Source organism: Gavialis gangeticus, unplaced genomic scaffold, assembly GCF_001723915.1.
Source record: "Gavialis gangeticus isolate Ggan-Ray unplaced genomic scaffold, GavGan_comp1, whole genome shotgun sequence".
NCBI lineage: Eukaryota > Metazoa > Chordata > Crocodylia > Gavialidae > Gavialis > Gavialis gangeticus.
In genome coordinates, this window is record NW_017729002.1 from 16,832,144 (window position 1) to 16,848,072 (window position 15,929).

The 15,929-nt window shown below is 47.0% G+C and overlaps 1 protein-coding gene across 1 annotated transcript in view; it reads right to left on the bottom strand.

Annotated features, from left to right (window-relative positions):
* The window catches only part of SLX4 (SLX4 structure-specific endonuclease subunit), a 47,813-nt gene that overhangs the window by 24,368 nt on the left and 7,516 nt on the right, over positions 1-15,929 (bottom strand). Inside the window, exons 2-8 of the mRNA XM_019507548.1 lie at positions 8,789-9,533; positions 6,825-7,088; positions 5,880-6,057; positions 3,962-4,177; positions 3,141-3,355; positions 2,043-2,356; positions 703-964 (exon numbers count right to left, since the gene is read on the bottom strand). Coding sequence (XP_019363093.1) covers positions 703-964; positions 2,043-2,356; positions 3,141-3,355; positions 3,962-4,177; positions 5,880-6,057; positions 6,825-7,088; positions 8,789-9,146 — 1,807 coding nt within the window. The 5' untranslated portion in view covers positions 9,147-9,533. The remainder of the gene's footprint in view (positions 1-702; positions 965-2,042; positions 2,357-3,140; positions 3,356-3,961; positions 4,178-5,879; positions 6,058-6,824; positions 7,089-8,788; positions 9,534-15,929) is intronic.

Genomic DNA, 15,929 nt, shown 5'->3' on the forward strand with positions numbered 1-15,929 from the left:
CGCCCCTCTCCACAGTGTGCAGTGACGAGCTGACCCACACTGGTGCCCATCCCCCCACAATACCTGACCCCTACTGCTGCCCATGCCCCCCATCCCTGACCTTCACTGCTGCCCTTCCCCCATCTGGGTCCCAAACTCACGTTAGCACCCAATCTTAGACCCTAGCCCTGGCTCCTGACCAATACTCACTGCACTGCTGCTGACTCTAAACAGTAGCAGCAGCAGCCCCAGGAGCTCCAGACCTAAGCCTAGATAAATGTGTCAAAAACTGGCAGGTGATGGAGAACAAGGACCAGGGCCTCAGGAACCAGTGGGAAGAGCAACAGCTAGCAGTACTCTCTGCAGATGCTGGCCTAGCCTCTCTTATGCCCATGGGTGACTGGTGCCACCTTAGTTGGGGGGGGGCACGTGCCCCCCTCCAGCAGCCAGTCAAAGCCTGGAGGGGAAGGGTCCCCCTGTGGCCAACTGCGAAGCCCACTCCCCGGCTGGCACTCATGGGGCGGGGTGGGGCCCACCAACGCTCCTGCCTGTCCCCCCGCCCATTGCTTAAGTGGCGAACGCGGCCTGTCAGGAGGCGCACTGAAGCTCTCAGGGGGTGCACGTGCTATTGCTTGTGCCAGACTGAGCAGGCACAGTTCTCCTTGGCTAATGTGATTCAATACAATCAGTGTAGAAGTACAGACCAAAACTGCCAACACTTACTTGATTGCTCCTCTGTATGGGAGAGGTGAACATCATGGTTCCACTGGGTGAGAGTGAGTCCTTCCCCAGCCAGCTCAATCAAGTCCTGCAGAATCTGAACATCCTTGCGGCTGGGGCTGTCCTCACAGGGGCCAGTTTGAGGTTCATCAGAAAGCTTGTTCCCAAGTTCTGCAGGAGTAGGATGGCTGATGACAGGCTGTTGTTGGATTAGCTGTGGTTGGTCAGATCCCATCAATGAAAAAACAGTCTCTGACTTCTGACTCTGAAGAGGGAAACAATAAACTGGTTCTTGTCTTAAGTGTTCACATAGCTCAGGAATGGCTCAGTGGTTGGATTAAACTCAAGGTGATGCACAAGTGAAAGGAAGAAAAGTGAAATTATCCCTCTTGGGGGATAAGTATGAAATATGAGAGAGCTCTGAAGGAGTTCTCTCTGGTTCTGTGCATCATTTAACTAAATAATGTGCCACAAAATAGACGGGGGACCTGTGACAAAATTACTATGAGATTTAATTATTGTATTCTAACACGTACTGGGCCAAGGGCAGAGTGAAGGTCATGGGAGCAACCTTAGATTTGGCAAAGCTGACATTTGAGTGCTGTACTTTAAGCATGTTTGCCATATTTTTACTGAAATATATATTTATTCACAAAACAAAGCTGTAACCTAATCCCAGGCTGGATGATTAAACAGAATCATAGAAAATTAGGGTTGGAAAGGACCTCAGGAGGTCATCTAGTCCAACCTCCTGCTCAAAGCAGGACCATCCCCAACTACATCATTCCAGCCAGGGCTCTGTCAAACCAGGCCTCAAAAACCTCAAAGGATGGAAACTCCACCACCTCTAGGTAATCTGTTCCACCGCTTCACCATCCTCCTAGTGAGAAAGTTTTTCCCTAATATTCAACCTAAACCTCCCTTGCTGCAACCCAAGATCACTTCTCCCTGTTTTGTCATCTGTCACAACTGAGAACAGTCTAGCTCCATATGCTCTGGAACCATTATTCAGGTAGACAGAAGATATAGCAAGAGAAAAATCAATCAAGTGAACCTCAGCTAGGTTCACTGCGAATAGGTGAGAAGCCCTCAACTCACAACCCTTCATTCTTACGTAGCTTCACTTTCTGAAATGTAAAAGAAAAAACAATCTACACTGAGCTTCAGGTGCCTTGTCTTTAGTTCCAAAAGGAGATTTCCAAATTGAAAGTTCAAGAACACAAGGTCTGGCTATGCAAAGACAGGGGTGAAGGTGGCAATGCCCAAGGTGGAAAGGAACACCTAGATGTGGGTGAACACCTGGATGTGAGTGAATAGTAGAGAAAAGGAATAGGACTCCTCACCTGCACAGGTTTACAAGGTAAAATTGGAGGGGTTAATCCTGCTGCGTAGAAAGTTTCAGGGTCACAGGGTCCAGTCAAAGCACTAAACTCCCACAAAATGCAGCGCTTATCTTTGGGCAATGGCAGAAGCCACTCTGTTTTCTCTGGCTCATCCTCCAGAATCCTGCTGAAGGGGAGTGGAGGGGTACAGGAGAATTCCACGTCCTCAGTGAGCAGCATGGCCACCCGGTCTTGAATCTGTTTACAGGATGTTTCTGGATCTTGAAGTAACAACGGTGGAGGTGCAAGGGACAGCTTCTTACGACTTTTTTTCTCTTAAAAAAAAAAAGAGACATAAAATCCGAGATAACCTACAGAACCGTGTACAGGGGCATGGCACAGCAGTTCCTCCTAAAGCTGCAGGTGCAAGAAGCCAAAATGCAGTCTATAGGCAGAGCGCTACAAGACCACCTGAGGCCAATGGCATCTTAATTACAGAAAAACAGCAGCCAGGGACTAGAGCTGCTAGTGTGCACTGTTTTGCAACATACTGGGTATTTCTCTAAGCCCTAACTTGCTATGCAATCTGCTCTATTTTATAGATGTTACAACCATCTCCCAGTTGTATGTCAAACTGCCAATGCAATGATCAGCTGGGGGCCCTGGCTGCTGAAAAAAATTACAGCCCCAGGCAGCAGATTTCACTGTTTACCTCTCTTGGTATCTCCACATAGCACAATGCAAAACCATGCAGAGATACCTGAGCTAGCTTGGGTACCAGAAACAGCCAAGCCATGTTGTTCAGCCATTCACCTAAGTTAATATACTCTACTTCTCAGCAAGGCTAATTATCCCAGGCAGAGCATGGCACTAACAAAGTTAACCAAGCTTCTAGTACCCAAGCTGATTCCAAAGTGCAAATCACAGCAGCTCTGTTCATCTCCTCATACTTTCCACCACCATTCAAAGGATCATGGGTGAGAATCAGTGGCTTAAGCACTGATAGGGTAAACAATTTAAAGGTAGGGTGGCCATCCACATGCATGTTAGTACATTTTTGGCCCAGGGCAGACTGTTTGGTCCTCTAATTGCTGGCTACTCAGTCACATCAGCACCTACTTGATCCTGGCTTCCACTTGATTGGCAGAGCGCTCTCCGGTTTACCACCTGTTACAGATTCCTCTTGTTTCTGCTTTTCATGCTCCTGCAGAGATCGGGACATTGCCATGGCAACCAGCACGTCCTCATCCGCAGTTTCTGCCTTGGACATCTTTGGCTTTTTTTTTGCCTGCTCTTTGGAGCCACCTTTTCGCTTTGACCTGCTGACTTGAGTGCTGAAATACAATAGGCAACATTTTTTAATTAACTGGACCAGAGACAAGGTATGCTATACCCTCCAGCTATTCTACTTAGAGAAATTCCTGGTTCCAGGATTAGGAAACCCTTATGTCCCTAATTCTTACATATATTCCCTACTTTTGTCAATGTACAGGGTGTGCATTCCCTGACATAGCCATGAGCCAAATAACTGAAGCTTTGGAAGTCAGGATGCTGAGGAGAACTAGCATAAAGCATAAGCTCCAGTAAATCTAAAAAACTCAAAAAGACCATTCAGCTTTCGTTACCACCTCAGCTAGTGTATCTTTGACTTCCAACATATTAGTGCAAGACTATTTAATCCTTGTTTCATCTCTATTGGTTCATTAGTGAACTGCTCTATCAAATTCATCACCATGATTGCCTTCAATGTGCTCTCTTCAATTCAAACACCTTCTCCAAATAAGTGGCTGGGTTTTGGGCCTGCCTGCTTTCCTCTGGATTCCCAGCCCAGGCACTGTGTGCACTCTCCTTGGATCTGTACAGAGTTCACATGTGTGGGTGGGGTCAATATCTCTCAAACTAAAGGAAGCAACTAATATCTCTTATTTGCTTCACCTCACCTGGGTGCTGGAGGAAGGATCTCACTGAGGGATGAAGCTTGCAACTTCACTGCCTGGAGAAGCAGCTGGGGAGGGACCTGCATCTTGACAGCACAGTGTTTCAAGTGACTGGCTCGACTTTTGGGTATCTGGAATTGCTTCCCACAGATGGGACACTCAGGGACACGTGCGATATTGGAGGAGGACACCTGTGATTTCTCCGTTTCATCTAGACACCTGTGGAAGGCAGCAGGGGCTGCTCTTATTAGTATGTTATAATCCACCTACATGAATGCCTTTAAACCACATTGAAGAAGAGCTGGTACAATTAGATCTTATACCTGAGGAGAAAAAAACAGTCTAACACACCTGCAAATCCCTCCCCCCTCTAGGAGCTATGAGCTAAAAATGACAGAAAACATGTACGCAGAGGTTATAATGTCATGGGGCATGTTAAAAATATACTTAATGTATGCCTGCATCTGCTTTTGATTAGATCATTGTCTCATCACATAATCTTTTTCTCAAGGAAAGTTCTAACAGCCCAAAAGCCTGATCAATTTCTGAAGCCACCATTCAACAAAAATCAGCCTCTGAAAGAAGTAATCTCTTCTCCTGTCCTCAAAATACTGCTGCTTCAGGTAAGTGCATGTCCTGGTACTAGGGGTGCACCAATAGAGATTTTTGGGGCCAATATCGATAGCCAATTTTTAAGGAGGCATAACGGCCAATACCTATCTGATTTCCAATACGCAGGCTCGCAGCTCCAAAAGCAGTGTCCAGCTGGTAAGTCTGTTGTGGTGGAAGAGGAGGGGGTAGGGCAGGGAACAGGTGTGTGTGTGGGGGGCAAATCAAAGCCCCTGCGGTGAGAGAGGGAGTGGGGCTGGGGTAGTTGCTGCCTAGCTGGGGTGGGGCAGGGCATGGGACAGAGCCGCGGCTCGTCCAGGGGACATGGGGACAGCTCCTGCCACTGTGCACACCCCATGAGGACACAGGGGGCGTATGCCCCCAATTTGCATGCAGGATGGGGTGGGACAGGGTGGGTTGCTGCTGTGGGCTGGGGCCGGGGCAGCATTGGGCTCTTTCCAGCAAGGAGCTGGGCCAGGCTGCGCTCGGGGTGCATGGCAATGGCGCTGGGAGGGGAGTTATGGGGGGGGATGCAGCCACCTCAGAATTTGCCATAAGCCCCCCAACCCTCCTTCCCAGTGCTGATGCCTGCCCCAAGCCCAGCCCGGCGCAGCCCTGGCCCCAGCCTGCAGCAGCAGCCCACCCTTGCCCTTCACAGATTTGGGGGGCACACCTCCCCATGCCCTCCTGGGGTGCATGCAGCAGCAGAAACTGCCACCCCACCTCCCTTCTTGCACCCCCTGGACAAGCTGCAACTCAGTCCCATGCCCTGCCCTGCCCTGCTCCAGCTGGGCAGCACCTGCTCCAGCCCCAGGCCCAGCCCCACTCCCTCCCCCTCACTGTGGGGGCCTTGATCTGTCCCTCCCCTGCGCCCCTTCCCTTCCCCCTCCCTTTCCACCACAACAGACTTACCAGCCAGATACAGCTCTCCATGCTGTTGGGCTGTGCTCCTCGCTGCCTACATGCTGTACTGTGGCTGTGCGCATGCACAGGTCATTTATCAGCCACATGATTAGCCACATCAGGCAAAAAAAGCCGATTTCTGATCCAGTCAATTTTCTTTATATCAGTGCCAATCTGATATCGGACCAATGTATCAGTGCACCTCCACCTGGTGCAGTTTGAACTTTGTTAAATATGGCAAATGCACCAGGGAGAATCACGGCACAAGGAAGTCAGTTCTTTTTGTGTCCCTGCAGGAGCTTCTGTTTCTTTACATTTGGAAGGTTAATCACAGCCTCAGCTTTTACCCTTTCTATAACAGCTAAGCTAGGGGTGTCTAGCATAGGAGGCAAGAGAGGGTGCCTTTTACCTGTTAACATGTTGCTCCCGTCGTGTTGAGTTCATGGCTGAGAGGTCCTTCTGACAGATTTGACAAAAAAATAATCCTGACTCTTCCAGACTTCTAGGAACTTCCTGTTTGAACTCCTGCTGGAGAGTCAATGCCAGAGCAACGTCTTGTTCCATTGTTGGCAGATCTGGGTTGACTCCTAGGATGAAACAGAGATTGTTTCAAACAGATCACTAAGCTCTTGTTATAAAAGACCAGGATTTGTTATATGCAAAAATTACTATTTTATTAAAATAGTACATAAAATTTAAGTTTGAACTTTCTCTGGTACCTCCAATTCTAAAGCATCTCATAATATTTTGCAAAGTAATCCTCACAGCACCACTGAAATACAGTCACCTCTGGAGCAGACGGTAGCAAGTAGCTAATGAATTACAGCAGAGGAGACAGTGAACTTTCACTATGGCTGCTTGGACAAACCAGGGCTCTCATGTAAAACCCAAGGATACTTTAATTTCCACAGAGAGCCCAGATAAACTTGGTTTGGAATGGTCCCACACAAAAAAATTGCACAGAACTGACTAGTTCACTTTAAATACTTTGAGATCTATTGATCAAAATTACTACATAAGGCTTATGCACTATTAGTGTTTAGTGCTATTGCTACCTGGGAAAGATAAGGGGGGAAATGACTCTGAAGAGAATTTTTGCTTCCCAGAAACCTTTAAATTAGTACCATCCCCTCATGGATCTAATGCTATGGCAAATACAGTAACTACACATTATAACAATCCTGTGAGGAAAGTTCAGGCAGCCAAAGAGGGAAAGCAAGGCTAAGTGAACTAATCAAGGTCACACAGCAAGCCATTGGCAGAGCTAGGACTAAGGCCCAGGAATTATGAGCTATCTATTAGTATGCCACTCTACCCACTAGATCACACTCCTTCTCTGGATAACAGGACATACCATTCCCCAGCTCATTCTTCCCCTGGTTTGCATCAGGAACCTTCTCATCAGCTACAGGCTCTAGCAAGCTCTTGTCAGAAGTGTGTTTCAGTTGTTCTGGGGCTACTCGCTTAAACTGCTGCATCCTTTCCAACACCAACTCTGTTACCCGGACCCTGGATCCTGAAACCAGCAATGTCTTTGAAGGGGATGAGACTGAGGCTTCTGGTTCTCCTGCAGCAGGAAAGGATGACGTTGTTTGGGAGCTGCTATTCAGGACACAGTCTAGTGAGAAAATAAAAACAGTCCTAGTGATTAGCGCCCTCTAGGTTTTGCACATCTGCCTTACCAATGCAGCTTTGCCCCCATCAGCAGCAGTCTGAGCAATGTTTGATTTCACACCATGCTGATTCTGTATGAAAGAGGTGCACAATTTCAGCGCACACATAGTCATCATCATAACCCTAGCTCTTACTTAGCACTTTCAATCAGAGGTGCTTTGCTAAGGTTAATGACACTGACCTCCTTATCTTACAAGTGGAGAAAAACACAAAGAGGGTAAGTGACTTGCCTGAGGTCAACAGAGCAAGAAACAGAACCCCAGTCATATGAATCCCAGTCCATCATCTTGCCTCCTGCAAATTCCACCACGTCAGAATCTGACTCTCAAACTCTACCAGTCATGGAGCCCAGGGACACTGAGCAGCAGGAATGAAGGGTTTTTGGATGGGAAATAGGATGCAACAGGCAGAGGAAGCTGCCAGGCCAACACGTCAGTAAAACACTGCCAGTCATCACCCGGGCGAATCATCCTGTCTCTACACTTCACCTGACTGAGGAGGCCTGTCCCACCACAGAATGGAGCTACCAAGCACTCTCAGAAGCTTCAGCCCAATTACCAAAGTACAGGGGATCATACCTCCAGAGTTAGCAAATGCACAACAAGAGCTTCCTGGACTGCCCCATACACTGCTCCACTTGAACTTCAAAAGACCTCTGTTGACCTACGATGACAGGCTGAGAACTATGGGACTCTTTAGCCTGGAAAAGCGCAGGCTCAGGGGTGATCTGATGGCCACCGATAAGTTTATCGGGGTGTTCACCAGGATCTGGGCGAACAATTGTTCACCAGAGCACCCCAAGGGATGACAAGGTCAAATGGTTATAAACTCCTGCAAGACTGTTTCAGGCTGGACATAAGGAAGAATTTCTTCACTGTCCGAGCCCCCCAAGATCTGGAATAGCCTGCCACCAGAGGTGGTTCAAGCACCTACATTGAATGTCTTCAAGATAAATTTGGATGCTTATCTTGCTGGGATCCTATGACCCCAGCTGACTTCTTGCCCCTTGGGCAGGGGGCTGGACTCAATGATATTCCGAGGTCCCTTGCAGCCCTAATGTCTATGAAATCTATGAATACTAGAGTCTTTCCAGTACCATATACTTTACTTGTGTGTGTACCGGCTAAGTGCATAATTTGCTTAACTACAAAGCCAATCCCAACTGTCTGTCTCTTGGTTACATCAGAACAAACACTGATTACTTGCATGTCAGTTATGTGTAGAAACCCCTCAGGTGCCTAAGCATCCTTCAGCCCCGCTGTCTACTTGGTAATGTAATTTTACTGTGTTCAACTGCAAAATTGGTGCTAGAAACAGTAAAGGGAAAGCAGCTCTCAGAGGCATGTTACTAGAAGCCTTGAAAACAAGGGGAGATAGCAGCTGTGACACTATCTCCAGTCATCTCTCCTCATTTCAAGGTTTCTAATAGCAGCCATGAAACTGGCTATGAGAACCCTTGAAAAGGACAGTGCTCTATCCTTCATGAGCAGTGTTTACATTCAGTAAGTTCTGGTAAGTGCATTCTCTGGGTAAGTGCATAACCTGTTTTCCTGCTCAAAGGCTATGTGCTTAAAAGAAATACACTGCTCCAGGCTATTCTCTACTAGATATATTTCAGAACGAGGAAAGGAGATGAAGAGTTACCTGCCAGGCTGTTCTGGTTACAGTTAGCTGCTGTAGTGTTCAATGGAATGGTGGGGAGATGGCCTCCACATCCATCTTCTAAAGCAGTCCCTTCACTTCCACAGATCAGAGGTCCACCTTCCTTTTTGGGTGTTAGTGCCTGCCTGTGGGGGTCCAAGCATTCTGGCCAGGTCATCATCATTCCTGGTTGGCTTTGGCTCTTCGCCGCTGGCTTGGACTTTTTTAACTTACTCCTTGCTGCCGTGTCCCTTGTCCTGTTCGGAACCTTCCTCTCTCCCTCAGCATCTCCTCTCTTTTTGTTCACCCTACTCAACAGGTTGGCACGAAGTTCCTTAAAATCATCATCTAGTTCATCCATCAGCTCACAGAGCTCAGCTTGGATTTAGTGTGACTGAGAGTGTGGGAAGAGTGGTGAAGCAGCAGACACAACTTGAGTTTGCCCCCTTTGCTGAGTGAGAGCCCTCAAGGAGTCCTTTCCACCATCCATAACAGCTGCATGCTCCAGGCTCCAACAAGCTCAAGGATAAGCACTTTCCTGGCTGCTCCAATAATTAATTTTCCTCTGCATTTACAGCTTAGCTGAGTAGTTGAGTATGATCTTCAAGCAGTCCAGTTGTTACCATTCATATTTAGGTGCCACCTTTGCTCTGGTGAACTCTGTTGTAGAAGATGCAAGCACTCTCCAGACAGGTCCTAGTTCCTTCATGGTATATAAGTAATCTTCACAGGAGAGAATTCACAGCATCTAACAAAGGAAAAAAAAATATATAAATAGGTATGGGGTGGTCTATGCAGCCCAATGTGGAAATGGTTATGGCAGAGTTTTAAGGAATACATGCAGAACCCTGAGGTGAGATAAAATCCATATTTGACACCAAATGCTAAGAGTTACTTAACTACAGAAAAAACATCTGGACTGAAAAGGGTTGAGACAAAAGCACTGCAAAGTAAATTACTGATATCAGGCAGAACTAGTCCAGACACAAAAGCATGATTCCCACTTTATGAACTCGCTGGAGCTCAGAATTAGAGGCTTTTGGGCCTGTTTTTTAAACATAACAAAAAAAATGGACTGGAAAGCAAATGACAGGGTATGAACAAAAACCAAATTTCAGATGAAAATGTACTTTTCTCCTCAGATGAAAGTAGTATTTTGACAGAACACCCTTCAACAGTATAGCCTGACATTTAAACAAAATCCCTAAATTTAAAGAAATGTATAAGGCTTCCTCTGCTCAGGACATGTGCTTGGAAGGGTCTTTGGATGAGCCCAAAGCCAACCCCATCAAACAGACTCATCCTTTCTCCTCCCTCTGTTTCTTTAAGCAAAAACCTCCTGCTCTCTGCTCACTCAGCTCTAGCTCAGCCAGTATCACGCCTGGCAAATATCTCTCGAGACTTGAGGGACAGCACTCAGCAAACCAGTACACTGACAATCAGTGTTCCCTCTAAGCCGTGCGCATGCATGGCCGTGCACAATTAAAAACCTTGCTGCGCACGAACATTTTAATGGTGCACACCCACCCAGAGAGGAGCTGGGCCCAGAGTGCAGCAGAGGCACCAGGGCCGGTGTCGAACACTTACCAAAGGTAAGCTCCTCACTCCTCATGCAGGGCAGGCACCAGCTCCTCCATGAGAAGCGGCGGGGACAGGGACGGGGGCTAGGGCTGGCATGGGCTCTGCCCGCTCCAGGGAACTGCTCTGCGGGCTCCCCCAGCTCAAGGGAATTGCTACGCACCCTTGCATCGCTTCGGGGAGTGAGGAGGCACATGGCATCAGGGCTGGGGAGTGGAGTAGTTCCCCAGCCAGTGCAGGGCATGGGATGGAGCTGTGAGCAGCTCATTTGCAGGGCACAGGGATGGGGGAAGAGCGGCTCCTGCCACCACAGGCTCCGCCAGCTCTGGGACCAAAGCAGCAGTATGCTCACAGACCACTACTCCTTAGAGGGAACATTGTTGACAACTACTACAAAGTACCATCAAGCACATAAAGTGCACAAACTTAACACTGAGACAGATGTTTTAAAACACCTTTTAAGTTCCTGTCACTTACAGTAAAAATAACAGCATAACTCAGGGATTATTCAGAAGAACAATCCATACAACATGTCCAGATGGAGATGTGATCAAGCCCGAAGCAGTAGTAAAACTAGGTCTCTGTTTTTAAGCATTTTTGATTGCCTTCTTCCTAGCTCACTAATTTGCTATTAGTAGGGTAAGAAAAAAAGGGTAAAGGTGTTGCCCTGTAGGCAACTCATTGCCACAAGCGGCAATAGCATGGTTCAGGTAGAGGTGATCTACTTGTGTCAGAAAAGTCATGTTGCCAATCTGGCAAATAGTGAGGGTAGTTGCCATATCTAAGATGGTCACTGTGAATTCATGTTTTGGTTAATATTTCAGCCCCCAGTAGGGTTAGAAAATATTCCAATGACAAAACCAACATTGCATGAACCAAGATCAATTATAACATTCTGTCATGGTAGCCATATTGGACTCCAACATGGCTGCCATGAATTTACAGTTTTGTTCATTATTAGCAAGGATCCGGATTTTGTTTCGTGTGGAAAAACACAACCCTCCCCCCCTCCCTCCAACAAGATTTTCCCCTTTAAAGCAGAAGACCCCCCAACAGATTTCCCCTTGCAGGCTGGAACAGTTCCAACCTGCAAGCAACTGCTTGGGACTGGGAGCAGCAGGGGGACGGTAATCGGAGGCTGTGGGGTAGGTGTACTACATGCAACAATATAGACAGGGAGGATGGTGGGAGTAGCTCCATGCAGGTAAGTCCACCGGCAACATGCAGGGGAGATGTGGGGATGGGTACACGCCCCTTCAAATTTCTGCACCAACAGCAGGGTGCAGGGCACGGGGCTATAGCCTAGCCAGAGCCAGGGCATGGCTGCCCATCCCCCTCCCTGACACCCACAGGCAGGGGGATGATGTGGGCTGCCCTCTGCAGGGCTTGGGACTCCCCACCCTGCTGCACTCCTGCTGGGGGCCAAGTGGGGAGGCTGCTAGAGAGTTCCTGGGGGGCTGTTACAGTGGCCAGAAGGCTCTTAGGAGGTTCAATGGGCGGCTCATGAGGTTGGGTGGGGAGGGCTGCTAGGAGGCTGCAGCCCAGCCAGAGCCAGGACCTGGCAGCAGTGGGGCAGGAGCAGCACAGAGTTGTGCCTCCCCCCATTGTGCCCCCCCCCACACGTCTCCCTCACACCTGATTTAAATCACAGCACAGCTCATGGCGCAGTAGCTCCTTTAATTTTGGAGTTCTCCCCACGTGCCCCACGCTACTGACTGGCAGACTAGCCCTTTGGCCCTGACACATGCCACTCACTCCAGATGGCTGGGAGGCAAAAACCACTGTTTTAAATAGACCATGGTCTTTGTGTCCTGCCATTTGCTGCTGAGCAGTCAGGAGGCAAAAACCACAGCCTATTTAAAACTGCAGTTTTTGCCCCCCAGCCACCAGGAGCTAGTGGCATACATTGGGGCAATGGGTCCCTCCACCACACACTAGGGGGCTGGGGATGGAGGGCAGCTAGGGGAACCCGCCAGCGGGGCTCGGGGGGGGCAGGGGGCTGCAGGTCAGGAATAAGGGGCGCTGCCAGAGCTGGGAGAGGGCCCTGTGGGTTGGGTGCGGGTCATGCTGCCAGGGCAGGCAGGAGCAGGGCAGGGGATGCAGGTGACACTGCCTGAGCTCAGGGGGGCTTGTGAGGAGAGCCAGGAGGGCTGGTGGGGGTCAGGACTAGGGTGTATGGGTGGGCAGCAAGATGGGGGTAGGCAGGGGCTGCGGGTCAGGAGTGAGGGACACTGACATATCAAGGCTGCTCAGTGCCACAAAGCAGCAGGGAGTGGGAGGGGGCACAGCCGCAGCTGGACCCGTGTTCTGTGAGCAAAGGGGGCCGGAGCAACTCTACTTTTCCATGATAAAAAAAAAATCATAATCAAATGCCAAAATATGTAGGTATTTATAATTTTTTTATTATAATGATTGAGGCACTGGCAGGCTTCCATACTGCTTTAAAAATTGTAAATATACAAATAAAACATTTTGTTTAACTGATACCTATATATTAGTAACATTTAATGTTAATCATGGAAAAACACAAATTTTTGGATTTTAATCAGAGAATTCTGGGGTTTTTAAATAGGAAGATGCAATAGTCTAATCCAATGGTAATACAACAGTATAATATTAATACAATGGATAATTACAGTTTTTTAACGCTCTTTATCACTTGAATCTGTTTCTGAATCTGTTTCGAATCCCCATGGTTAAATATGGATTGCAACATGTTGTCTCACAGCAGTCGCAGCCAGGAGTGCAGGGAGCATTAACTGGCTTGCCCAAGTACGCTGGTCCCTGGCATTTCGTCTTGTACTTGCAGCTCATTATCTGAAGGTATTCTGATAGTAATGGTTCAAGTGTTTTTATGATAGGTATATAACCATCATTTGCAACTTGCCAACCATGCTGGTCAGGTGATGGCAATGGTGGATTAGGTTCAAGCGCACTTTGCCAACTAAGACTTTGATAATTGCCTGTATGTACATGGTGCACAAGGGAATTGTATGTAGGTGAAAGTTTATTCAGAGCTTTTCCTTAATGGAATAATTTCACCCTACATCCAGAAGGGTTGTCAAAGATGTTGACAACTTGTACAGCAACACAAAAAACTATTTTTCTGCACAACTGCACAAATCCTTATTAACATCAGGCCTACTTCCTAGACCTGCCAATAGATGTGGATGTTGAACGAACATTTTCCAAGCAGTTTTCTTAGTGTGACCAGCTAAAAGAGCTGACAGTGTCACAACCAGTGACGCTGCGGACACCAATTAGAGATGCAAGGACTGGCTTAGGCAATTCTGACACAATATCATGAACTGGAATGGATCTTACTGGGTTGGTTCTCTTCATCCAAAACTTGGATGAAAGTTTATGCCATAAAAGAAGGACCGATATGTCTGTGTTATCGCAGGGGAATACTAGAGAGGAGTATCCCTGACTGACTGCATGTTCACCATGCGAGAGCATCCTTGTGTCTTCCTCTTCTTGATATGAATACACTTGGGAAATGTCAGATGAGCCAGAGTGCTCTGCTTTTCCATCAGCAAAACTACCAACAATGAGCATTCATTCATTTTGGAAACATTGGCATGATTGCTTAACAAGGTCTTCACCTAGAAAATTAACTAGGTTTTCTTTGTTTGCTGGTAAGGATATGAAACTATCCCATGATGCTGGTACTGGAAGAGATCTGCTGGTAGTTTGAGCCCTTAATATTTTTGTGCCTGCGTTAATGGAGGGTGGTATGTAGCAACTGAAGACAAAGTCAGCTCAATCGCGTGTGCTGGCATAATCAGCAAACACTTGCTGCACAAAGGAATTGGTCAAATCTCCAAATGTTCATGCAGTTTCCAGCTTTCCTAGTCTCTGTACAAGAGCCATGCCAGTGATAATAGCAGCTGATTTCTCGGATGTAGCTTCTGGCAGACCAGTTCCTGCTTTATCTCCAACCAAGATCCATGACAAGGCTGCTTTGTCGACCATGTTGAGTGATTTGTCAGGTTTAAAGTGACAGAGGGTATCCCGTTTCTGCTGTAGGAGGGAGTGAGCATCAAACCTTCTACCTACTGCAACCATTGCAAGTAGCCTTTGCTGGATCTCCTTCGCATTCTGTCTGTTTCATTTTGCTGCACTGTCCTATAGTTGATTTTACATCCTTAAAGGTTTTCAGTTATGCTTTGGATATACTTGCATAGCAGCTCTCAGTAGTATCTGCAGTAAGACATTCCTGGATAATGGTGTTCACGATTTCTCTTCCTTTGTCTCATGCATTCAGAATGTCTAATGCAGTATCTTTTGGCACAACATCTCCTGCAGAAATGCATAATAGCTCATTGCTGGAAACCTTAAACAAGCGGAGCCTTTTAAACTGCCCTCGTAACAACATGACATCATTGTAATCTCATTTCAGTTGTGTTCTTTGTCTTTTGTTCTGATGGAAATATATTGTTTTATTGATCCCAAACATTTGATTTACTGTCTCAGTTAGGTGACTCCTTAATTGCAGTTCAGCTCCTATCGTTCTCTAGCTGATTTATTGTGCTTACTATGCCACCAGCATTTTGCAAACCTTGTTAACATACACTATTGCCTGGTCAGTTGACATGTTTACAAATAGGAGATGACTTGACCCTGAATCTCCTTCCACAAACTCAGAATACACCATAAGAACAAAATTTTCTAAATCCTTCATACATGCAAGATATACTGGACCCCATTTTGTGTAACTGGCATGATCATGCACAGCTATCAGCAGAAGCATTTCTTCAAAGGCACATAAATGCTCATGACAGGTTCCTTCACATTCAGCCCTGATGAAGCACAAGAGAGTAATGATTACTTCCAAATAGTTTATTCAGTACTTGGATTTACCTTAATGGGAGCGTTCGTCCACACATTCTGGAAGTAGAGTGACAGTCATTAGCAAGTGCACTAACAGTTCTTTCATCACATTCCTTCCCTCTTCGCAGTCATCGTTTCTGAATGCAACAGCTATGCTACTGGAAAGCTGGTCAACAACAGCATCATCTAATCCTTTGCTTGAACTGGACAACCACACAATGAATTCATTTATCAAAATATGCCATATTGCTTTGAATGTTATTTTGTGTACTCTGCTAGCAGTGTTGTACAATTTTCCTTTATGTTCGTAGCAGTGTTTTCTGAAAATAATCTGCTTTCTGTCCAACAGTCTTCAAGTTCTGAAGCAGGGAGATGCAACAAATTCCTGTTAGGTAAACCATGATGATATGGCAGCCTCCCAGTCAAACGATTACTCCTTTAGTCTCTTCTGGCTAAGCCCACACAAGTTCACTTGCTTTGTAATACAATGCCTGATCGAACATTAGGACTGTGCGTTATTATACCAGGTGTTCTGCAATTCTGCCTCCAGGGACCTGGCAGCTGCTGTGGCCAAGAGCAAAATGTGGAGCCATCTTAGAATCCAACAGGGCTACCATGACGGAAAAATGTTACAATTTATCTCCTTGGTGTATACAATGTTGGTTTCCTCAAGGGAATTAGCTGAGGTCATTGCCTGGCACGGCTTTACGAGCACTCGTGGTGCTCTGGTGTG